Source organism: Coturnix japonica, chromosome 1 (genome assembly GCF_054131305.1).
Source record: "Coturnix japonica strain WE chromosome 1, WE-NBRP24, whole genome shotgun sequence".
NCBI lineage: Eukaryota > Metazoa > Chordata > Aves > Galliformes > Phasianidae > Coturnix > Coturnix japonica.
The window spans coordinates 127,872,965-127,898,057 of NC_140663.1; the positions used below are offsets into that span (position 1 = coordinate 127,872,965).

General features: G+C 42.3%; 2 protein-coding genes across 5 annotated transcripts in view; one reads left to right on the forward strand and one right to left on the reverse strand.

Moving 5' to 3' along the window:
• The window catches only part of COL4A1 (collagen type IV alpha 1 chain), a 105,729-nt gene extending 97,075 nt beyond the window's left edge, over positions 1 to 8,654 (reverse strand). For both annotated transcript variants that reach the window (XM_085535069.1, XM_085535076.1), the window contains exon 1: positions 8,429 to 8,654. In XM_085535069.1, coding sequence (XP_085391195.1) covers positions 8,429 to 8,491 — 63 coding nt within the window. In that variant the 5' untranslated portion in view covers positions 8,492 to 8,654. The remainder of the gene's footprint in view (positions 1 to 8,428) is intronic.
• Positions 8,642 to 25,093, forward strand: part of COL4A2 (collagen type IV alpha 2 chain) — a 130,194-nt gene continuing 113,742 nt past the window's right edge. The window contains exons 1-3 of one of the 3 annotated variants that reach the window (XM_015851419.2): positions 8,642 to 8,774; positions 8,982 to 9,085; positions 9,220 to 9,280. In XM_015851419.2, the coding sequence (XP_015706905.2) occupies positions 9,042 to 9,085; positions 9,220 to 9,280 (105 nt within the window). In that variant the 5' untranslated portion in view covers positions 8,642 to 8,774; positions 8,982 to 9,041. The other 2 variants (XM_015851420.2, XM_015851421.2) reach the window with 2 other exon arrangements.

The following is a 25,093-nucleotide window of genomic DNA, read 5'->3' on the forward strand; positions in this document are numbered from 1 at the left end:
TATGAACCTCCCCGTATCATTTTCCTACATTTTATTTGGACAGTGCAAATACACACTGTGACATGTGCAGACCTGTTCCATGTAATCGCACATTAGCATTGCAATGACAGAAAACATCCCAGAAAGCACGAAGTGGGAAATCCAGCACTTTTCACATTTTGCTTATAAAATGTTTAGACTTCAACCTATTCTAATCAATGCAGATTTACAAAGGTGAAGAATTACTAATATGGGCCCTACAGACTAGCTAAAATCTTCCTCATATTTGACCTATGCAGCTTTGTAGCTCTGGCCAGTCAAAATTATCTTCTTTGGTTTCTTTGATACATGAGTGAAAAATTATTCCATGTCCTTAGCAACTTCATCTATGCTAAAGATTAATTCAGTAGAAACTGAAATCATTAGCGTCACAGCCAGGCTACCAACTGTCTCATGGGTTATCACGCTGAGCTTTTCTATACTCATGAAACTTCCAGTTTATTCCAGATCACAAGCTCTTTCCCAACCAGACACACCATTTCTGGAAAATGCATCAAAATCAGCTTTCACTATTTGTCTAACCAGTGTGAATCAGAGCACATTTTCGAAGGCATGTCCCCAGAAGATGGATATGTTTTTCTGCATGATTTGAATGATTTTGGCATTCTCAAGGGTAAGATCCGAGACATTTTTTAACCCAAAGACATTAGGCATCAGTACAGCATTTGCTATAATACCAAGGTCCATAATGGGAAGTAAATTTTAAAATAGCAGTAGACAGTCACAGACAGTAAAATTATGTCACACAAGAATTAACGTCACCAGAACCCACACATAAGCCAGTGGGATATGCCAGCAATGGTCAAAAGAACTTCATCCAGTCAGGGACAGCCAGCTGGGGACCCTGCAGCTGGTGGCAGGGGCCTGGAGCCAGAGCCTGCTCCCACAGCTGATCTCCAGCCTGATCAAAACAAAGTCTGTGGCTACAGCACATAGTCCTTACCCTTTCCTTCCCCCCCTTCCTCCCCCCATTCTCTTCTGTTTTGTTTTGTTTTAATTCCAGTTTTTGACAATCTTTTCTGACCCCTGGCTTCTGGGAGGTTTTTTTACCCTGGTTTCTTCTCTGGCCCACTGGGATCAGTCACGCAGCCTTAACTCCTCACAATTACCATAGTTTTTTAACACAGGATAAGAACACATACTTCCCAGGATAAATCTAAGCTTTTCATTTTCCTCTCACTTTCATTTTTACCTCTTGCCATTCCCCAGTTTTCTCTAAACGTTTCCATGTTCATTTAAAAAATGCAGTAATTAACAAATATACAGTTAATGAACTTCTGCTGAAAATAAAATGATAGTTTCAATTAAAAAAATAAAATAAATGACTCAAAGTATTTACATAATTTTAGTCTTCCATGCCTGTTTATGCCAACTCTTAGAAAACACATATCTGAGTATCTACGGCTAAAACGTCTTCTAGTTTTGGTCCTGAATACTGCTTGCAGAGGCCTCCTAACTTTATGGCAGCCAAAATTATTCTTTTTTTTACTCTACTTGCAGATAACTGACTTGCCATTGCCATAAAAGGGACAGAGCTTCAAGCCCAATATGAAAATTCCTGGAATGTTTGAGTCAACCTCACTTAGCTTATTTTTCCCTTAGTATGTTCAGTATGAATACAAACCATTAATTTCTCTTCATACTTTTGTTCTAATTTGTTAAGGCCCCATAAGTCCGTGTCAGTGTATCTTTTCAGACTTATTTGGGTTTCATTACAATCTTAGAATTAGTTTAAATGCTTTTAGGTTATCAAGTATTTCAACAGAAGTCTTCAGTAGACTAGACGTTTTCTTCCACTAGGTAAACAACTGGACTAACAAGACCAGAAGACTCAGAATACACAGTCAGCACATAGCTATCCAGTGAAAGTGGGCTAATTTGTTTTATCCCTTAGCTACAAGTGAAACATCATCTGAAGATATATACAGCAAAATAAATAACTGTTTAAAAGTCATTCTCATTCTGTCATCTGAATTAGAAGATATCAATCCATTGAACTCCCAGAAATGCTCAATCAGGTTCATGCCCCAGTGAGAAGGTAACATCCTCATTTAAAAGATGTACAAGATATACCTTGGCTAGAAAGCCAGGTTATTCTGCTGTTGAAACCACAAAGCTTCCATGTAGCCAGAGAGATGATTATTGTAAATTCCCCATAAGCTGGGAAAGAGACAGGGAGAGCAAAAAAGCTAGACACTTGTTTTTTCAGAAGTGGTAGAGGAGATGCAATGTTAGCCACCCCAGGTCATTTTCTTCTAGCAAATGCAAGTGAACATCACTAGACTTCTGGCAGCTTTCAAAGAAGTTCAATATCCAAAACTAATTCGTGGTTTTCATCATATCTCAACTCAGAGATGAAAGACAAAATCTCAAAGCCCAAGCTTTTCAGCACTTCTGTCATCTCTTTAACAGCTGGATAGAGCTCTCCACTGCAGTGACTTTACATAAAACTCTACCTAAAAATGTATTTCTGCTTCTCAGTTGTAGAGATTGAAATATTCTTCAAGAAGATATAAATAATTCTGTTTTACAGATAGGGCAATTGATATTTTCTGCCATCCTAAGTCTGTAAAGGGCTCTAAGCTCTTCTAAATGCAAAAGATCTAACTCACCAGGCTTTTAATTAAAATATTCTAGTTGATCCTACTAACCCTTGTCTTTTAAATTAATCAATGTATTTATTTCATAACTTTGATTATTTATTCTGCCAGTTCCTTCTCAGCCATCTTGAAAACCTTCACCTCAGAAATGCTGTATCTGTCACCATTACGAGCAGATGAAAGCCACAAAAGGATGAAAGAAAATGAATTACAACTTTGCAGTGTTTACTCTGAGCACTTGATAGCACTTTGTGTTTTGTGCACTACATTGTTCTACTGATAATGCACACCCTTCCTCAGACCCTGCGAGGGGCTGACTGCCAGCAGAAGCAGCACTGAAGGTGAAGGCAGCAGGAACGTGCACAGAGAGAAATGGCAGAGGAAAGGAGGGGAACAGAGGATGTTTAGTTCTTCTCTTGGATGGACCCACCCAAAAAGATCCAACCTACGTAACACTCCGTAAAACAAGCTGAATAACTTAAAAACACAGCTACGCTCACTATGAATTAGTTTGTCACAATGTCACAAAATCTTATGCTGTTTATTTCAAAAAGCATATGTAGACAGGATCCCACATACATGAAGCCAATTGAAGGAAAAAAAAAAAAAAAGAAAAAAACATATCCATCTCTTTTCTGGTTTTCCCTGGCTTCTCTCATTTCATCTTTAGTCATGCCTTTTCTATTAAATTTTTGTAAGGCACTCTGTATATAAATAAATAAATAAACCACAACTACTTCTGCGGGCTGTAAGGCCAAGCTGACTCATCTCTATCCCCATCCAAGTGGATTCCCAGTCTCCAGCTTCCCACAGCACCTGCTGCTTGTTGCACATTGCAGCACCTTGGACAAGTAATAATGCACCAGTGCTACAAAATAAATAAATAAATAAAAATAAAAAAATACATACATATATCCAGGATCAGTAGTATTTTCCTACCATCATTACACAACCATGTAGTCTCAAAAGGTTTAATACCACCTTAAGGCTTGCTGTGGGCTTTGCCCATGATGGAAATGCAATAGAGGCAGACAAAATGGGATGAAGGCTATGAGATGTGCACTACGACACAGCCAGTTGAGATATCGGATCAAACAAAGCAGTGATTTCAAAGGTGAGTCTAGTGCAGAATGAAGTATAGCAGATGTTGAAGGGGTTGGTAGCAAAGGCACTTTTAAGTATACACTTCTGTACTTTTTTTTCACATTAGAAAGTTTATCCAAGCTCCACTCCACAAGATAATATCTCAGAGATAAATTAAGCTTGAATAGTCATCTTTTTCACCCTAGAAATACTTATTCAACCCTACTTAGTTGTTTAGATGTATTTTTCTCGATACTAAATAGAAATTTAAAGCTGAAATGGACATTTCTTCTGATCAAATATTTTGATCATCCTTTTTCTGTTTATACATGCAAGAGAGCAACCATTGGCAGAGGGGTTTTCTGTTTTCTACTTATATTCTTTATAAAGTACAGCTTTGCCTTTTTCTTTATTGCAAGTCACTTCAGATTAAAATGACACAATGATAGTAACTCATATATATATTGAAAGTGCCTTAATTTGGTCTCTATTGTATGTCCACGTTGTCCAAGACACTGCTATATAAAGGCTGTTAGAGGGCTAATGCCACATACTTTTCCAACGTATTAAATTACCAAGAATGTTTCTAGAGAAGTCAAAATTTATCTTCCCACAAACACTGCTGAATTATAAAAGTGCTTCCTATGTTCAGTTGCTCCTTATCCATACTGATTGCTGCTTTAGTTGTTACAACCCATGCCCAAAATTCCCTCCATCACCAAATTTTGCAAGGTGCTGTATGCTTCTGTAATGGGAAAGTCAACGGAAATTCTGGGAAGGGAGCACTACGTAGCTGTTAAACACTGATGAAGTCAATTTATTCTCATGTTGAGGTTGTTGAATCTTCCTTTGTTTAGTCTAGTTCTATAAAAAGAACAATATTCATAAGCATATCCCTAGAGATGGTTACTGACATTTTAAACAATTGTCTTAGCTGCCTGCAACAGCTAACCTACATTTCCTTACGTGATCATAGCAACTGACAGCAGACACCTCAGATGCAATGTAACCTAACTTCTTCCCAGGGTTACATAGGCTAAACAGATGAGCAGTGATGAAATCCTGCCCTATTTCTGAAAATATTTAGCATAGAAGCGAGAACTGTGCTACTTGGGATGCCGGTCCAGAAGTGCACTTGCACATGCTGACACTGAGCAGCTGGCTGCAGGAATGGGGCTGATGAAGATGAGTCACAGGAGGCAATCTTGGCCACAGCCTGCTCAGCTGGCAGGGCTCAAACACTACCATCAGAAACCAGGGGTTCATCACTTCTCCCACCTCTGGGGCAAGTGCAGTTCCTGTCACCACAAGGCTACGCTAGGAATCACAGGGGAAGGGGAGAAGATATCCCTGCCTCCTGGCCACTGTCCTCTGTGTGCTCTCATGTCTCTCTAAACTGCACCCCAGCCACCCCAGGTCTCATACCCCTTCCTACAAGTCACTGAACTAAAATTTGTCAAAGTTTGGTAAATGTGCTCTTAGCGATGACAAGACCACTCCTTGAGAACATACAGGAACATGGATGTCAAATGGCCTAGAGGGACAGGTGAACTGTGTTTCTCAGCACCAAAAGCATTCTCAACCCTGGGCATAAACAGCAGCAGAAGGCAGGTGTCCAGCCTAGACTGATTTTACTGGCAAAGGCATACCCACATGTACCTCTGCCAGTCACACAACCTTTTTTAGTTACTTCTTTTACCTGCCTTTGGTATACGTCCTCTGTACTTCTTCATAAACCATTTTCTAACAAAACACAGAACACAAACATCATCCAGACTAATTGGGAGCAATAGTTTCTTGGTTAGATTTTTGTGCTTTTGGCCTAGAATTGTGTATGCCACACATCTGGGGGCATGGAAAACAGCAGGCCCAGCTCAGCCAGCACCGGGCACGTACCCCAGGCAGGGCTACATGGGACCGAGGGTCTCCTGACCTGCTGGCACCCAGCCCACCTATGGCCTGGGTGATCTGCCCTGGTATTTTAACACAGCCTGAAGATCTTGCTTCATTTTGGAAAACACGCCAAATGCATCTTCAGTGGTGTGGAGAGGGTATCAAGCAGGATTTCCATAGCATTGTCATCTCTCAACCAAGCAGTAAGAATGTTAGGAAACAGACTTTCTCCAAAGGAAACAGCAGCTTGGACAGTGTTAGAAATGAGAGCCCCCGCAGAGATCCATCAAAACAACTTTCTTCTGTAACCACCACATAAGAGCAGTCTCTCATCCCGACCTGAAAATACCGTAATTTGGTGCCCTGTCTTCTTCTCTAACCTCTTTACATATAGGAAAATGAACTTCCTGAGAGGAATACAGAATAGCACAAAAACACGAACAAGCTATAGTTAGTATTTCAATTATAATTAATCAACACCTAATACACGAGCCAGTGCCATATGTGAGTGCACTTTAATAGTGCCATATTATGCCCTGGTAAGGTCCCTGCCCTGCACTAGGCATATGATCCTGGCAGCAGCCGACTATGCGCTGGCTTTGCCGCACCAAATGCCTCCGTGGAGCAGTCCTTCCAAATCTCCTTCTATGTATTTAATCATGAACATGTCAGCAATAAAAAAATCTTTTACTGTCGGCCCTGTTACTATGCAGAACCCCTACACACAGCAGGGCACGAGCTGCTTCTGTCATGTCTGCCATCGCAGATGAGACCTCAAGTCCCAGCTAGTCAGTCACCAGTCACAAGCCTGCAGCACTATGATGGGAACGTATGAAGAAACAGTTCTACTGTGAAGGCGACCAGTCACTGGGACAGGCTGCACGGAGAGGTTATGCAGTCTACATTTGTGGCGATGCTCAGAACCCCACGGGATATGGCCCTAAGCAGCCTGCTCTGAGCAAGGGGTTGGATGAGATGTTCTCCAAGGTGCCTCCAATCTCAGTTACTCTGTGAAAAAAGAGCATGATAAGAAAGTAGCTGCACAAATATGATTACTTTGTAATCCAGCTGATACAAAATGTTTAAGGGCAGGAAAAGGGCAGCATCACGTTTTTGTAAGAGAACAGCTTCGTTGAGCCTATCGTAACCAGTACTGCATGCAACCTTGCCTTACCATGCAGCCCTCCAACACTGCTCACATGTAAACAGAGCAAGCGAGCAGCAGGAGTACATTTGTCTGGGGACAACACCAGATTGGGTCCGCACTCTGAAAGCAGGAGGAGGATCTGTCAGGTGGGTAGTAGCTCACTGTGTTTGGCTGAAAGCTTGCCTACAGCAACAGAACTGCAAGGAGCTCGGCTTCCTTGACATACTTGGGTGGTGGCACTGATTGGGAACAATCCACAGCCAGCATAACAACAGAAAGAGTTAAATGTGTGTTATCTCCACTATGTAACTAACAGCTCCAGGTTACCTTAAGCGTTCTTGAATTTAATACAACAATTTATCTGGTATACATGAGACAATTCAAAAAGAGCTGCTAGTGAAGTCCTGATGTGGTATAACTGACAGTAAAGTTTCCATCTTTATTTGATGTGCACATCTTCCTCACAGTTCTCTGTCTTTGACAGCCCTGGTTTACTCAATGACTTTGTGAACTGCACAAGGTGGGAACGCGTGTCACTGATAGATGCTTGTACCTCAAGTACCAAACTCAGAATTCAAACATGAATGACTTACCTGAAAAGATTTTACTTCATTCCAATTAATTACATCCCAAAAGGATGACAGTTTAACACCAAATGAGGGTTGAGTCATCCAAAAGGTGCATCACCAAGTGATTTACTGCCACTACAGTGAGCCTGATAATATCAGCAACAGGAGTTCAGCATGCTTCTTACTTCAGCTGATCCAAGGCACAGATACCATCCCCATGGTCACGCAGGGAAAGCAACTCAATATAGAACTTACTTTCAGCAGAAAAAGTTTAAAACTACCCTCTCTGCTACATCCTTCACTGCTTAAAGTCCCAGATCTTACATCTAAGGCAGGAAATGTGACAGAAATCCATCTGCCCTTGTCCAGGCAAGTTTTGTCCCCCTCTAAATTTCACTACTACAGTGTCAATCTGCCCAGTGCAAGAAACCAGAGAGAAGGAAAGATGACCTAGTTCACACCACGATGTCATCTGCCTTTGCTTAGGACACTGAAGGTCCGAGGAACTGCACAAATACTTCGGGAGTACCAGGAAACGGTACTTTAACATAAGGACAGAGGGTAGCCAGTATCTCAGGAATAAAATTAGCTCCCTTAGCAAATCGTTCAGGCTCCCTGCACACTTTCGATTTTACATGTCTGTGGCCGAATCTCTCTCTGCAGGGAAAGGTGCCAAAGCTGAACTTAATCATTAACATCAGAATCCTTTTTTGGCCTCCAGTCGGCTGCCCATCACGGGGCTTAAAAGGCAGCGAGCACGACGCTTTGAATTCATGCAGCCAAACCCTTCTTCTTTTACTTTTTTTTCCTAGAGAAACTTAACTTTTAGCTTTGTTTTACTTCGTTTTCCCTCGGAGATGCACTCGCAGCCTAAAGTCACTGGAACAGCTTTCCCTCCCCTCCCAACCGGGGTTGCTGCCCGATGACCTGCACCCAGTGGGGCGGTCGGAGCCCCACGCACGGCTCCGCTGCAGGGCAGAGCCCACCTGGCCGCCCCGCTCCCCTCTTGTATGAACGCAGCGGAGGGACGGGAGCGCGCTGCTCCTTCCCCATGCGTATCCCCCGTCCCGCACCCGGGGCAACCCCCGCGTACTCACCGCGGCGGACACGGCGCTGAGCTCGGCGCTCAGCAGCAGCCCGAAGCCCAGCCAACGCCACATGTTACCGCGCACCGCGCTGCTCCGTCGGTCCCTGGGCGGCGGGGCGCCGGCGGCTCAGCGCGGCGTGGGGGCTCCTCGGGGCCGGTCCCGCATGCACGCCTCTCCCCTCCGTGCCGGCCGCGGCGCCTGCAATGCCTCGGGGCCGAGCGACTGGCCGCGCCGTAACCGATGGGCGGCGGCAGCCCCCTCCTCCCCGCGGGCGGGCGGGCGGGGACCCTGGGAGGGTGCAACGGCGCTCCCTCTACGCCGGCCGCGATTCCTATTCCTCTTCCTCCCGCCGCGGGTGGGTGCGGGGGGGAGGGGGGAGCGGGGGGAGGCGCGGCGCTCCCACGCCCCGCACCACCGCGACCGCCCGGGAGGGCACGGAGCGCCGCGGGCTGCGGTGCGGAGCGGGTGCGGAGGGACCGGGGACGTGGGCTCCGCCGTCCCGTGGCTGCGGAGGGGCCGCTCCCCGCGCTACATGCGGACTGTGCTCTGCTCTGCTTCACAGGGGCGGCAGCGCGGAGCCAGCGAGCCCTGAGCCGAACCCCCCGGCTGGGTAGGAACCAACATGGACCTCTCGCCGCTTCCCAGCTCGCGTGTTTTTGTTTGTCAGTAAGTAAATGCGCTCGGCGGGCTCTTGGAAGCAACTTTTTTAAAGTCGTATTCACCTTTTGTTGTGGGATTTATCACGTGTTTGTGTTGTGCTCGCTTTGACCGGCACTGAGTTTTGTTCACCTCTCCCGCAGGGACGTGGGGCTTCTGCTGGTGCTGCTGGAGGTCGTGCTGTCGGCCGGCAGGGTCGATGCCGTAAGTACCGCGCACTGGGGTTGGCATTTACTGGGGAGAGGGAAAGAGAGGGCGGTTTCCTTGGTACCTGCAAGCGGGGAGCCGTGTTTCCCTTTGCCAGATGGTTTATCTGTCATGCCATTTAAAGAAACAACCCACAGATCATCTCTACAAGCCGTACAGATTGCTGCCTTCAGCGAGGTGATGTTGAGCAGAGAAGCGCGGGGCTTCGCTGTCAGGTAGCTTGAGGGATTCCACAATTACTTTTGCTCGGGATGGTTAATTTGTTAAAGCGAGCAATTAGAAGCAAACCCCGAGACGTCTTCATTTTCATGAGAAAAGCACCCAAGCAGGTGGGCGGGACAGAAATGCAGTGCTGAGGATGCCAGAATGGGGAGGGAAGTGAACCTGCAGGTGAAATGTGTTTAATCCTGTCCAGACCTCATTTGAGAACTGAGAATTTGAAGACACGGTTTCACGGGACAAGTGAGAAGCATGTTTATAAATAAATTATCATTTAAACTAAGGGACATTTAGACTGTATATAAAGAAGAAGTATTTTACAGTAAGGATAGTGAGACACTGGCATAGGTTGCCCAGAGAGGTGGTGGGTGCCCTGACCCTTGAGACACTCGGGGTCAGGCTGGACAAGGCAAGCAACATGACTAAGCTGTAGGTGTCCCTGTTTGTTGCAGGGAGGTTGGACTAGATGGCCTTTAATGGTCCCCTCAAACTCAAATAATTCTATGATTATTAAGTCTAAAAATAAAAGCTAAGTTTAATGCTGTAATAGGTGATCATGAGCATCTGCTTGAGTTGTTGATATAAGCAGAAGTTATTTTAACTCTTCATTATTGTCACAAGGGTATGAGAGAAGTGGAGGAGTTTGCATATGCCTGTCCCAGTGCTTGGTGAGTTCACTGGGATGATTCTCCTTATTGTAAGTAGGTTTAGGATCAGGCCTGGCTGCTGTGGGCTGGGAGGTCGCAGAGTCTTGGCTTGTGGCCATGTCTGTCAGTGCTCCCTGGACACACGCTAGAATAAACCGAACCTCAGTTAAGTTTCTTAAGAGCTATCCTACTTATATTTTAATCCCACTCTGAAGCATTTACCCCTTTTTTATGTGGTTCCGTGTCAGCAGTGAAAAGGGTCGGAGTTGAAACTAAATCATCTTTAAGGTCCCCTTCTAAACGTAGGCCAATCTAGGCATAATGCACTAAGAACTGGGAAATACTAGGGGTTTTGCAGCTAGCAGTGTGACACAGCATATAGATTTCACACACAAGCTGCAGCTGGCCCTTAGGTCTGCACTGGGCTGTTGGTGTCTGGGTACTGTTGGATGCTGGGGTGCATCATTCCCATTGTGGCAAAGTGAAAGTTGGCAGGCAGCTCTCACAGTCCCACAGGAAAGGCACTGAGCTAAGAACTCAAGTGCCACATGTTGATCTTTTGGTGGACCCATCCTTCTGCTGAGCTGTGTGTAGTGACACAGTATTGCCACACTTTGTATGTGGAGCAGGCTGATGACAATGTAAGCCTTGAATGAAATCACTGGGATTAACTGATATATAAAGGCATCATTTGTGGTATGCCTCTTCTTTATGAAGGCGTGCTGCAGAGTGCATGGCGTGATACCTGAGCTTTAGCCAAAACATGGACTCATATATCTTCATGTTCTGGCTTGTAGGCTGCAGAGTTAGCATAGAGGGATACAGTGGAAATACGTGAGTTACCTCCTCAAATTAGCAGATGCAGTCTGGCCATTGCTGCTTGAATCTCTACAAAATAGTCTCCCTTTTATAGTAGTTGTGTGTCCTACATGGAGATCCATTTTCCCTAATTTAACATCTTTAAGGTGGCAGCTGTATGGAAGGTGAAGTGCTGCTGTGCATATGAGCGATGAAGAATGGTCATCTTTCCATAAGAAATTAGAGCAGCATTGCTACCAAAATACTTACCCTATTTCTTGCTCATATGCCGCTCTACTTAGTGAGTGCAGATCTTTTTGTCGTCACATGGTAAGCTGAACTGGGAAATTATTGGTTTAAACCTACCAGTCATCAAAAAGAGATGAGTGGGAAGAGCTAACTTTGGATCAGGTCCCCACACACAGTCATGGAAGCTTGGGCTGGCTCTGCTAAGCAGCAGGGGGAGAGAACAGGGGTTTGCTCGCTCCTTCAGGCTCACCCCTGCTGAATGTATTTGCAGTGTGACACAGCAGGCTTGTGTGGGAAGCAGCAACAGCACCTGAGGAATTAGGGGTGGGCGGCTGGCAGTTGTATGGAGGATTCATTTTGTGCATAAGGATTGTGACTGAGGAGAAGGCTTGAATTCCAAGTTTTCTGTGCGTCAGGAAAACCCCGATTCTCTTCATACTGCCATCATGTTTGTCACATTGACCTGTTACAGTTTGTTACACAAATTAACATGTGAGTGCTATAAGGACTTTTATTAGCCTGGGTTTAAAAAAGAAATGCTATGAATTATTAAAGTCTGCAGGACCAGATTAAAAAATCATTGTTCTGCCTGTAATGACACAAGCAGAGCAGCAGATTTTGATAGCCACGTATGTGAATGAGTTCCAGTTGCTGGGGATAAACATTGCTGAATGAGTGAAATTATATATGTGAAGATACTGTGGTGAGATTAAGGAGGAAGCCAGCAAGGAAGGACAGATAAAAAGGGGAACCCAAAGCATTCGACTGGGCATCTTTCTGGTGGACTATAGTAGCTGCTAGGGGATGGATGTTTCAGAATGGAGAAGAAAAAGGATGTTTAGAATAACTAAGGACTGAGGCAGAAGAAAAGGTGGCTTTGGTGAGAGGAGGGAATGGCAGCTTCTGGATCAAAGAGAGCTAGAGAAGAGGAATCCCTGGATGGAAATACTGGGAGAAGGAGCCAACTGAAGTGGATAAGGCTCCAGTTATCTTCTGTACACTTTGGCATACACTGGCTGGCAATGTTAAAGGCCTTAAATACCTCTGGAACTTTTTTACATTGTAGATTTAGATGTTCATCTGTCTTAAATAAATTGTATTCACTGCCCTAGGTTTAGCCACATTCACAGATTTCTTCTTCTTTTGTCCCCGCAAGCATACTGCATCCAAAATATGGTTCTTTCTTTTTATTCTCAGAGAATATACCTTCTGTAAAGCTGTTTTTTTTTTCTTTTTACTGTCATCTTTCCCAAAACACACCTCTTTCTAAGTAGTTTTGTAATATTTGATTACCTTATTGGTGCCCCATTAGTATATTATTCAGACTGTTCCTAATGAAAACTACCTTTTTTGGTAGAGATGTATTAGGGAGAATGGCATCTAAGAAAGAAAAGCAGCAATCCCTTATAAGAATGGATAGAACCAATGCTACTATGTACATCTTTCTATTGATTTTATAGTGAAATGAGATAACTAGCGCAAGTCAATGCTCTAAATTATACATCAATGCTTTACAGCTCTCATAAACCCAGGTTTTCCCAGATGTGTCCTGCTCCTTTCCATCTCAAATGTTTTGTCCGGTGTCAGTGGGACTGTTTATGTTGACCCAGGATTTCCAGGCTGAAGGAAGCTTGGGTGGAGCAATCACTTGGTCTTCCCTTCTGGGCATGTCTACTGTGAGTGCATGCACTAAGATTCACTTCATAAAATATGTAAGATAGTTAATGTTACAAAACTTATTTTAATGTTTAACTTTTTATTATTATTAAAACATATGGCTTTATTACTCTCCTTTTTGTAAAACTAATGTTTTTGTAATGCTGACTCATCAACATCAGCTTTGATGGCAGTGGTTGCAATTCTCAGTGAGCTCTCCGGGTGTTCATCGGAGGTTTTTGCTGAAATTCTACACTTCCTATACTTCATCCTTGAGAACAGTTGTTCACAAATGTACATACTGCAAGAAGTGATAAATAAGGTGTGACTGTGAAGTGAGGGATATATCTCTCTGCTAAGAGAGGGCTTATAGAACTCTGCCACCATGATGACATGGGACAGGAGGAGGCCACAGCGTGAGCTGTGTTGGGCTGAGTGTGGCCTGTGGGTCACAAGTTGGACATGCCTGGAGTAGCTAATCCAACGTACCAACTTCTGCTCCTATGCACTACTTGAAAGATATCTCCATCTAGGAGATCTCCCAAAGAGAAACGTGGCAATCCTGTTTCAGAACAAAATCATTTCAGCACTACAGTGAGGTGATTTCAGACAGTCCTGTTGCTTACAGGCAATCTTTGTTTATGTCTGCTTAACTGAGAGTGGTTTGGCTCATCTTTCTTTGAGTAACGGTGTAAGAAAGATAAGAAAATTGGACAGAATAATGATATGTGGGGAAAAAAAGAGATTTGGAGTGTCATCATAGTATATCTGATCACTTTATTCACCAATTCTTTGAACACTGAGAGAGTAACTGGGTAGTATGAAAGGACTCTTTCTATGTTGAGTCACAAATATGTGTAGAAGGGGCAGTTCTGTCAAAGAACTGGGAGGAGTCCCAAGCAAAGGAGGTGGCATGCAGGCAGCTGCAGGGCCCCTCACTTCCACTCTTACCATCATGCCTGGATCTGGCAGCGGTATCACCATCCTGAGTGTCAGTGTGCATCATGCTGCAGACAGGCAGCAGAATGGCTGCCCAAATGAGATTCTTATGGTTTTTTTTCCTGTTATCAGAGGCAGGATTTCACCTGTCAGCACCCATATGATATCAGGCAGACTAATGCTCTCTGTGATATTATGTCTATGGAAATAGAGCCTTGTTCTATAGCTATCGATTCCTTACTTCTGGTCCTTTCTTATATGCTGCCTGCTCCACGCATTGATAAGAAAGTTTATTTGCTACTTCCCAATTGCTTTCATGAAATTTTTTGCTGTCTTGCCTATGAAACCAGTACTTGACCCAATTTCTTATGAATTAATCAGTCTTCCTAGGCAGATTTAAGAACTACTTCTACTATGTCTATGTAGATTAAATTAGTTCTTTATATATAGGCATATACTAATACTGGTTCAAGCTATTCAATCAGGAACTAGAGACACCAAAAGCAGTATGTAGTGTCTCCCTGGAGTTTGCTATGAGAAAGAGGTTCTCGTGCATGTCTCTGTTCTGTAATCCCTCAGTGGAGAGCCACTCATACATCCCTTGCTCATTTTTTTCTTATGAGTAGATAGAAGCATGCTCAGGGGATATCTGCGATTATATATTCAGTGTGAATCTGTTTCTTAGACTTATTATGAATGGGATGTGATATAGTCATGCTGCACTGAATTTGATAGAAGAAGCATCTTTATCAGCTTCCCATGTTTCTCAGAGGTTAAAGTGTTGACACTGAGGGACAAGAATCCTGTCATGGTACATTATCATGTAAAAAAAGTATCTTATTTTACCACCTTTCTCTGGATGCAACCAAAGTGGTTTCAAACATTCAACATTGCTTTTCCACAAACTTTTAAAAGTAGCACATCTGGCTTTTATTGTGTAGTAATTGCACCACGGGAAGTCTTTATGTGTTACGACTCTAAACCTAACATTTATTTTTGTAAGATTTTGTGCAAAAGAAACAAATGATTTATAAGTCCAAACAGAATCGACTTTGCCAAAATGTAAACCAGCACTGTGGCTTATTCTGCTGTGTATGTAAACTGACAGATATATTATAATTGCTTTGATTCAGTAGTTTAGAGTACTGTTTTTTGCTGTGTTGTTTTTTTGGTGGGTTGGTTTTTGCTTGTTTGGTTTTTTTTGAGTTAATCTTTTTGTTTTTGCACTAGTTAATTTCTTGCATGAATCAAGGGTATTTTTAATCAGTTCTTTGCTTTTGTTTTTCCAAGGCAAGGAGTGGAACATTCTTCATATTGCATTATACTGATCCAAGATCTTGGAGAATTCAGAGGTGATCTCGTAGTTTATAGTTATGATGCCTTTGCTTGCCAAAGGCTACAGCTTTTCTTCCCCTTCTCCCTTAGAAAACTAATGTGTTACTCTCTACAAAAAAAAAAAAAAAAACACAGTAAAATTCAGAGTAATTCTGTAATTCTGTAATTCTGGGTAATTCTGGGTATTTGTCAACAGCTATTTTCTTGCAAATTGCAGCAAGTAGTTGACATCAGCATTTGATTCAGCTGATGGCGAAAGAATGTGATTTATATCATGCAAACATTACTTGAGTGATTAAGGTCCGATAATCTTGATTTTCTTATGCCCTTTTTGTGCCTATTGGGCGGTAGAAAGTGTTGGTGTGGATCATTACTGTGGAAGAACAACTCATTGTTTCCACCCATAGAAACAACACACAGCAAGAGGAAAGCTTTTGTAGAGAAGCTAATGAGCAAATTGGTGCTTGCATGAGTAATTACACATACTTTGGATCTTAATTTTTTTTATTTTTATTTTTTCAGTCCAGTTTCTACTTATCCACCATTACGGTTTTCACTGAACTGCTACGTTTCTGGAGAACACACACATTTTTGTGCCATCTCTGTAGATATATAGCCCAGGGAGAAGGAGTAGAGGCTTTCTGTAGTCAGGGGCAGTACAAGATAATGCCCTTCAGGGTAAGGGGCAGGAAATGGCAGTCAGGGTGGGGAGGTGGGCTAGGCTGGGGATGGTCCCTGCAATCAGATGCTGCTGGAATCGCTGGACAGGGTCATGGGGATGGGCTGAGGCCAAGACATCATCCCATGGGTGGGATTTGGAGGGCCTGTGGCAAAGGTCTGGCTGATGGCAGTAGGGGCTTTGCCCATGGCAAAGGGTTCGACCCGGTCTCCAAAGGGGCTAAGCACTGCTTCTCCTTGCCTCCTCTCTATAGTGCTCAGCTCACAGCTTGCTCCCACCGCAGGCTGCACCAAGTCTTTCTTTCACTACTATAATCCATATTCTAATGTCCAAGGCAAGGATCTCCATTAACATTTTCACTGTTGGACATTTGTTTTAACACATAAGTAAGCATTAAACAAACAAGCAGGAAAGAAACACTTCCATATGAGCATTAAGAGTTGTCCTTGCAGATCAGGGAATCATACTGTCTCTTAACTGCTTTCTTTCCAAGCAAACTGTCATACCATCCCATGAAATGAGCTTTTCTCTGTAACCCAAGAGGTTCCAAAAATAGCTATTGGAGAGATATTTGTGCCGTTACTACATCCACCATAGAGAATCTATCCTTAAAATTTTTCAAGGCAGTTTATATTCCAGAATATGGACTTCTTTTCCCCACTGTTATGGCAAAATTTTTATTTCCTCCCAACTGCATTTCATGCTATGCTGTGTTTTCTGTTACTGGCAGTTGTTTGGTTTCTTTTAAATCATTTTATACGTGCAAGTTCTGAAGGGTTTTTATATCACATCTGTTACCAGTGATGTGCACTTGCTGGGATATTTCAGGAGTTGTATTTATGCCTAAGTGATCCCAACCTTTATTCTGAAGTAGCTTTCTGAAGTCAGCATGTGAAGATCATTCAGATAAATAGGGCTTGGCTTGGTTTTGGCAGGTCTTAGATGGAGATCGTGCCTGAACCCCCCTTTGCTATTCATTGTTGAAGCCACGTTATGATCTTTTTATTCCACCTATGCTTTTTCTTTTTACTTCTTAAGGCTTTTAGAGGTTCTTTGCTGATTAAAATTACCTTCTGATGACATAATCAGTCTGTATGAAAAAATGTATTTCAAGCAGAGTGAGGTATTTTGGATACAGCATGAACCATTCCATGTGTCATGCTTTGCCAAAAGGTTTTTTGCTTTCATTGTTGTTTTTCCTTTTCTTTCTCTTTAGGTCTTTAGAAACCAAACAACAGACACCATCTCTGGTTGCAGCTCTGTTCTAAGGTACAGCACCTGAGTGCTCTGTGTGATGTGGCTCACAGAGCCCATGTATTGGCTGCAGCAGGTAGAGCCACATGGGTCATCTTCTGCCCATCTTCATCCTTAGGAGGCTACAGCCTCTGGCTCAGTAGGACACGAGCCATCTCACTGCATGGCCAACTTATGGAAACATGGGGGTGGAAACAAACCTGGGGGTGGTCAGAAAGTGAAAAGCGGGGGGAGAATAAAGCATTTGTACACATCAGTAATGTGCTACCCATGACGTGCTCAGGTCCTGCCTGTGCTTGCAGAGCAGCAGCCTTGCAGCTGTGGGGAGCAAAATCACTTCTTAAGGTGGATATGGGAATCTGGGAGAGCTTAGCAGGCTTTTTGCAAGCCCCTCTTACATACCACAAGCAGATGAAGGAAGGAGTGTTACATTCGGGCGGCAGGCCCACTGACCCTGGGCAACTGATGTTCAGCCACCTGGTAACGGTCTCACAGCACTCTGAATGCATGTGCGCAGAGGTCCCTGGGAGCCCCTGTGGAAGGAGAGTGGAGCTGCCCACCAGGGCTGCCAGGGCGTCCCAGGCTCAGCCACGACACAGGGAGTGAGCAGAAAGGAATGCTGAACCCGCACAGGGCTGGGAATAGCCGCAGGGGCTGTGGAGCATGGGAAGCCGGAATATCTCCCTGAGCTGGGAGCCAGAGAAACAGCTCGCTGGAAATGGCCCAGGCAGCTCTGCATGACACTTGGAAAACCTTCAGTTGTGCTTGCTGGAAGAAGGAAGCAAGCAGGGAAATTTAAGCATTTCCCCTGCAGTGTGGGACTGCAGCTGAATTTTCCCCAGGTGCTTTTGCAGGTGCATGGTCAGAGAAGGCATAAAGTTGCCCAAATCTTCTGTCTGCTGTATGCATCTATGAGGCAGCCAGCACATCTGTTATCCCTTAAACTCTGTAAAGCTCACAAGCTGCTTCCTCTCTGGCTGTGTCCTTTACAGCAAACCACAGAGTCCCAAGGTGTATTCTCTGTCCTTGTGGCCAGTTGGCACAGTCTGTCCACGTCCATAGTAGTCATTAGCTCTTGCAATTAACCTCTTTAGTTTGCAAACTGGGCAGCCCCTTACAGGGTGCCCATGGTCCCTAGGCAGTGATGAGAAATGTCTTGACAGAGTGCTGAAGCAAAGCAAGCAAAAGCTTGCTAGCACAAGTGAGAACCGTGCAAGGGACATTTGCCAGCAGCTAAACAATGCAGATGGTCAAGCAATAGAGCACAGGAGTATATCATATATTAATGTAAACACAGAATGTATTTGCCTCCGACTGTGATGCTTCAGTTCAGAATAATTGGCTGGAAATCAGGGCTCCACTCATTTCTTGCATAACTTGGTGAATTGGGTAATTTTACCTGAACAGAAGCAAAATGGAAGAGCTAAGCTGCTTTATGGTGAGATGCAGAAAATGCAGGCAGCAGTTAACAGTCTGAATATTTGTGGCTTGCTTCGCAACTGTATTGCTATGTGGCATGCTTGAATAGGAAATTAACGCTGCAGAAAAACAAACCCTGTCCTGAAAGTTCTGTTTGAAGATTATGTGGCGTTTCGTGGCATTGTGATACTCCATTGGTCTCTATCTGTGTCATGTAAGTAAAATAATGGACAAAAATAAGCATGTCAACGCACTGAAATAGTAACGGGTCACAAACAAAATTGCAAAAGAAGAGAAATCCTCAAAAAATCCCTGAAACATTCACCAACCCTTTTCATTCTGTCGAAGTGCTGGGAAGGATAGTCCTCCCCAAGGAAAGACGGTGACTTGAGGACATAGTACTTGGCTCATTTTCTGGCTTAGATTGCACTTCCCAAGTGCACTTTGATCTGTTCTTGAAAAGTATGAGAACTGCAGCACATCTCCTCCATCTGTCTCCGTCTCCCTAGAGATTTTGTATCTACAAGGAATGGTCAGAAGAGGAGAATGTGAAAAATGTGCTCTTTTACCTTCTGTTTATAGAATTAAGTTATGACTAACTGAGAAGTCAAAGGCAGGGGGTTTAATTGTCCTCGTTTGTTGTTAAGTGGGGTTTATCAGTTGTCTGTCACATTGGGTCAGTTTCCAGTCTAGATCTGCTTCTTACTTTTCCATTCCTTTTCTATGGCAGTAGTTCAGATTTATTTTGCAGATCACAGCCTTTCTGCCTCATCTATGGAGCTGTTAATTTTACCTTTAAAAAAACCTTTCAACCTTTCCTTTATAGGACAGCCTGCTTAGCTTTTGCCCCAGTCAGGAGGAACATGGAGAGAACTTCTTGGGATTCCATCCTTTTAGTGACACAAGGAATAAAGCAGTCAGTACAGTTTCTTCTGAGTTAAATAAACTTAATTGGTCTCAAAGGAGTCAAAAATGTTAATATTTCCATGCATCAAAATATACTTGAATCCTTTCCAAAGAGTAGTTATCCAAATAAACTTGTGTGGATGAGGAATTTGGGAATAATCTGGAAAAAATTAAATTTCTCTTTAAGCTGATTTCCTTTTTGGAATTACTGACATTAAATCAAGATCCAAACATCTTATGCCAACCATCCAATGCATGCTCTGACCAATACTGATCTTCTGATTATTTGTCTACGTAAGAAAGGCAACTTGGAATTCCTAGCCTTCATGGGAATAAGATTGGAGCCATTCTTGATAAATTGTGTTCACTAGTCAAAGATGTTGGAGAACTTCAAGAAAACTTCACTTCTGCTTTCACAACTCTAATCTCTTGCTTGAGGTTTGTATTGTCCCTTAGGGCATCGTATTACACTGGGTCACCACTGAGTCGATGGGTGATGGGTAAGGTAGCCTGAAGCTGGATTGTAAATAATTTTGAAGATTGGGATCTTCAGTTTGCCTGAATGAGGAATCCACAGGAACCCTACAGCAATGTGCATATGTGATCCTTGTTTTCTTCGAAGTTATGCAGGTCTTCATACTTTCGGCCACCTAGTCTATTGTTTTTTCCCAAGGAAGGGTACACAAGAGAATTACTGTGACCAAATCAGAAAACTTATTGGCACTTGGTAAATCCTTTGTATATAGAAACCAGTTTCCATCAAAGAGACTCCAGACTTGTCAGCTCTTTCACTGGAAGTATACCATCCCCATTTAACAATGCTGTAATTTGTACTACTTCATCAAGATATTTCATTTTCTGTTAATGCAATTTACCTGTTATTTGTACATCATAATTCACTGTCTTCCTTAAAACCATTAACATTTGTAAACAAAGAGAGGAACTGATGTAAGGCTCCAATTTGTTATGAAAGAGAAGTAGACTGAGTCCAACCCCTGCCTTTTATTCCTAGCCTTGACCCTACCAGCCCTTTATAAATAAATACTGCATTAAGACAAGCAGACATATAACTTCATATTATAGCACAGTTCATAATGGGCAATGAGTTCATCTTTCTGAGGAGATAAGGAGATACAAAAATACACATGCCAAGTATTCTCACTATTTACCCTCTAGACATAGTCTGCAGTGAGATTATGGCTCCTTATCATGTTAATGGGGAATCCCATGGTAATCTATTCATCTATATGGAGATAACATCTTCCCAAAACCATTTACACATAAGAAATCAGTGATTTTTGAGTTATTATTTGAAGAAAGAATTTCCCAAGATTATTTAACTCCCATTTCATTGTGTACAGATTCTCTGTAAACAAGAACTTACTCTTTGAGAAAAATCTTATTCTTAGTAGTGGAGAAGACAAGCCTGAGACTGTCATGTCAAATTACCCTGAAGTTGTTTCAGCAAGAGAGAAGGCCAGAAGGGAGTACTGTTTGCCTATGGAAGAAGAAAATGTATGTAAGAAACTGCTGAACTTAAATCAAAATGCAAGGGGGTTGTTTGTTTCTTTCTTTCTTTCTTGGATGAAAGACAAACTCGGTTTAGCCGTAGTTGGAAGAAATTTTCTCTTTTTCTGACATTTATGAGCTGATTTTAGATTAAACTCTGATTTAGCCTGGCTAACCTCATCAGAAGTTCTGAGCAGGAACAATGAGCAATGTATGCAAAGACTGTGCTCCAGAGCACAGGCAGGAAGGCCTTCTGCCCTTTTGATCTGATGGTCTCTTCCCAAAATCTCTGCACATCCAGAAGCAGTAAGACAAATACCGGAGAGCTGGGGGAATTGTGAAAAGGGAAAGCTCCAGAATTTCACAAGCAGAAGCAGAGGGCAGCTGCACAAGGAATCCTGCTGCAGGACTGTGCCTGCAGGAGACCTTGAAGTGCAGACTGCACATTTTTTCAGGCCTGGGTTCCAAATCATCCATCAGCCTCCACAGCAGCAGAGCCACACAGAAGACTGCCTTAAAACAAAACCCCAAACAAGAGCTGTAGCTGATAAGTAGGGAGCTCAAGCAAGTCAGGGCTCACTGCATGTCCACACTGGTGGTATTAGTCTTGCTGCTGTCACAGTGCAGGTAAGCCAGTCCCCAGTCTACGTGACACAGAAGGTGTGCAGCAAGGCAGGATAGGGACCTTGTTCTCCCTTTTAGCCTGTAGGCAGGGTGTTAATCACTTTCTTCTCCTTAACATTCAGGTCATAAAACCATACGGCTTTGCATTATACCTCTCAACTTGGAAAACTGACAGGGAAGGAAATGTTACATCCATCCATACCCACAGTAACATGCTGTTCTAATTTCAGTCACTGTGGGTTACTCAGCTGGCATATTTGCCATGATAAAAGTTACCTTCTGTAGGCTCTGTGCTTCTACAGCTTAATCCCAATGAATTCCTCTAGCAGGTGTTTTTGTTTGTGTGTTGGTTTTTTTTGTTTTTTTTTTTTAAGAACATACCACAACCCACAGTGTTTAGATTCCTTGCCCAAGGTTGGCCCTTTAAAAATAGCTTTTTGGACCTCTGCGCTGTGTTGTCATGCACTGTGTCAGATATGTCCCCAACTTGTCCCTTGTTTCTAAACACCATATTCAGCCTGCTTTGTAAAGTCACAGCGTTATGGGATCTTGGTATATCAGCACTTGGATTCTTTGTTAAGGACTTATGACCAATTGCTTTGAGTCAAAATACTTTGAGAACACAATAGTTCCCAAGCTTAACTATTTTGTAATGATTAACTGCAATTTGACGAAAGGCATTGCATGCCACCAGTTTTTAAGTGGAACAGCTTGCTGACTTCATCAGAAAATTCTCTTTTAAGCTGGTGCTATCAAGTGGTCTGTGTTGTCAGTTCTTAAAGTGAGATCTCAGCAAATTTCTAGGGAGCCCCTTGGAATCAATGGACTTGAGCACATGTTGGATGAGGCAGTAAGCTTTCAATGTTTTCTGTTGGTTACTGAGAGATGCAATAGCACACAACAAGGATTAACTGAATTTAAGTGTTCGGGGTAACAATTAATAGAAATGCTGCCCGTGTGTGCTGACAGTGTGGTTTCATGTTGATGGTTACTGAAGGCCTGCTTTCCTAGCCTCCCTCAGGTTATAATGAGTGACTTGGCATTATATACATTTTCTGGCTTTCTGTTTTTTGTACATCGTATTTGTCTCTCTGAGCTGAGAAATGTTTTGCCATAAACATGTTCAGATTTTAATTTCTAGCAGCCAGAAGTTCAGAATAGGATTCTTGAAGAGTGAGTCAAAATACATCCCCAAATTTCTGACCTCCATTTTTTATCATCCAGTGAAGGTTTGACTGGAGTTTGACTTAAATAATGATTATGTTAACAATTGACTGTGAATTTTATTTGTTTTAGCCTCATGACACTATAACACATTGCTTGTTTCTAAGCATCACTTTCTGCTTATGAAGCTACATAAATTAGCCCCCTGTAATTTGTCATTAAACAGAAGCCTTTTTCTCAGGTCTTTGACCATTACCTGCAGCTCTTCTCTAAGCTCTCATGCATTTGTTTTTGAAATTGTCAGTCACAGCAAGACCACAAATACTGTTACTATCAATTCAGCTTAACCTCCATATCTCTTTTCTATACGGCTTTGGGGGTAAATGTTGTATTATCTCTTTTTCACTGAGGTACCGTACTGGGACTTCATGCTGAAATGATAGTTTATCAAGTCATTGCTATCCTTCTTTTTGGAAAGACATAAAACCTGAAAACAGTTCCTCTTGCTCTGTGTGCCCAGGGTTTCTATGTTTACAATTAAGAATCTACAGGGGACAGGACTAATACATACTTCCATTGCTCCCATCCTAACATTAAACCCAGACTGTTGTTTTCTATATTGTTTAGTGCCTCATCTCTGTGACATCAGTTAGCTTTGTTAGTGAAGATTCTATACATTTTTCCAGTCACTTCTAAAACTTCTAACTAACACATGAAGAAACAGTCATTATGGAATGTCACCAAAACCCAGACATTTGCTTAACTGGAATTTCACCTTGACATTCACCAAGCATCCAGTTCAAAACTTTCTAAGATACGTTGTTTTGATTTTGTTGCATGGTGATTTCTTACATGATTCATAATTGGAACATTGCATATTATCAAGTCTAAGAGTCATACAGATAATTTTGTATATATTGCTTTATTAAAAAAAAAAAAAAAGGTTCAAGAATATTTCTTAGTTCTTTAGTTATTATTTTATTATTATTAAGTTGTAGGTTTATATATGAAAGATGCAAAATACAGTGAATGGGAAAAATGAATCTAATGTTTAAATCTCCATGCATTAAAGAAAGATAATCCTTTCTCTTCTTGCATACATTTTATAAAACCCATGGACCAGACTGTCCTGTCACTGATGCTGTGTAATTCACCTAAGGAATGTGATCAGATTTTGCAGGTGTTACTGAAAGGCAAATATGGCTCTGTATGTTGGTATGCAAGGAGCATCAGAAGCATTCTTCCCTTCGGGATAATTACAAAATTGCTTCCTTTTTTGTCATCCACCCATGATGCCATCTAACTTTATGTTCCTTGGCTGCTAGCTTGTAGCCTCATTAACCTTACTTGATAGAGCGTTCCAACATTTATGATTCTCATGTGAAAAATTCTTCCTGACGGATGGAATTTGTTTTTCTTTAATCTCTACCTTTGCCCTCTTGTCCTATTATGTGTACTAGGCTGAAAATAGTAACTGAAGATTGGTGTGTCTACTCTTTACAGTATAATGAATGCCTGTTAATTTTCTTGCCTTTTCTTCCTCATAAGATAGTTGTGATAGTTTAAGATTAACCAATAATCCTATCTTCTTCAGCTTTGGAGCCTTGTGTCTTTACATCAAATAAGAAAGTCCTATACTAACAATAATGCAAGGTTTTAGCTGAGACTTTTTTCAAGTGCAAGGAAATCCAGAAAATCAGGTATGTGTCATTCATCAGTTGGCCTATTTCCACAAGTGTAACGTTACTCTGATGATATTAATTTCTCATCTTACTTGGTGTCTGCAGTGCAGCTGAGGCGCTGTTACTGTGGGCAGTTTAACTTGACTCTTTTTAAGGTTAAAATTTCTTTAGTTAAGGTCAGTGCAGTGACAAAATCCTAAATGTAAATCCAGTTCAACTAATCATTTTGATCATTTTCAAATTCACTGTGGTGGGAAATATGATTTTAACCCCTATTCACAAGTCTTTTTTGTCTTTTTGGGGGTATAATAAGGTGACTCCTGTGTCACCAGTAGATTATTCCACTCAGCACAGCGCAGCAGTATATGGACCACTGTGAAGGCAGGCTGTAGCTCCACAAGAAAAGAGGCAGACATCTCTTCATATTTTTGCATTTCTTTTTAGTTTTGACGGGTTGAAAAGTTGGGTATCGTTCTGTTAAGAGCTGCTATTAAGAGTTTAGGATTGATCTGCAAGGCAGCATCTATTCTTTATATATGTATGCATTCATATTAAATTATCTGTGCTTGGAGACTTCATAGCTAAGAATACAATGTAGTCTAGGATGCCTGCAGCATTTTATGGAGACAAACAGGAAAGCTACCAAACTATTTCAATTAACCTCTTTAAAGTTAAGCTAAGTTATTTAAATTAAGCGAACATAGAGCTTGGTGCTTTTTTCTCTTTCTGT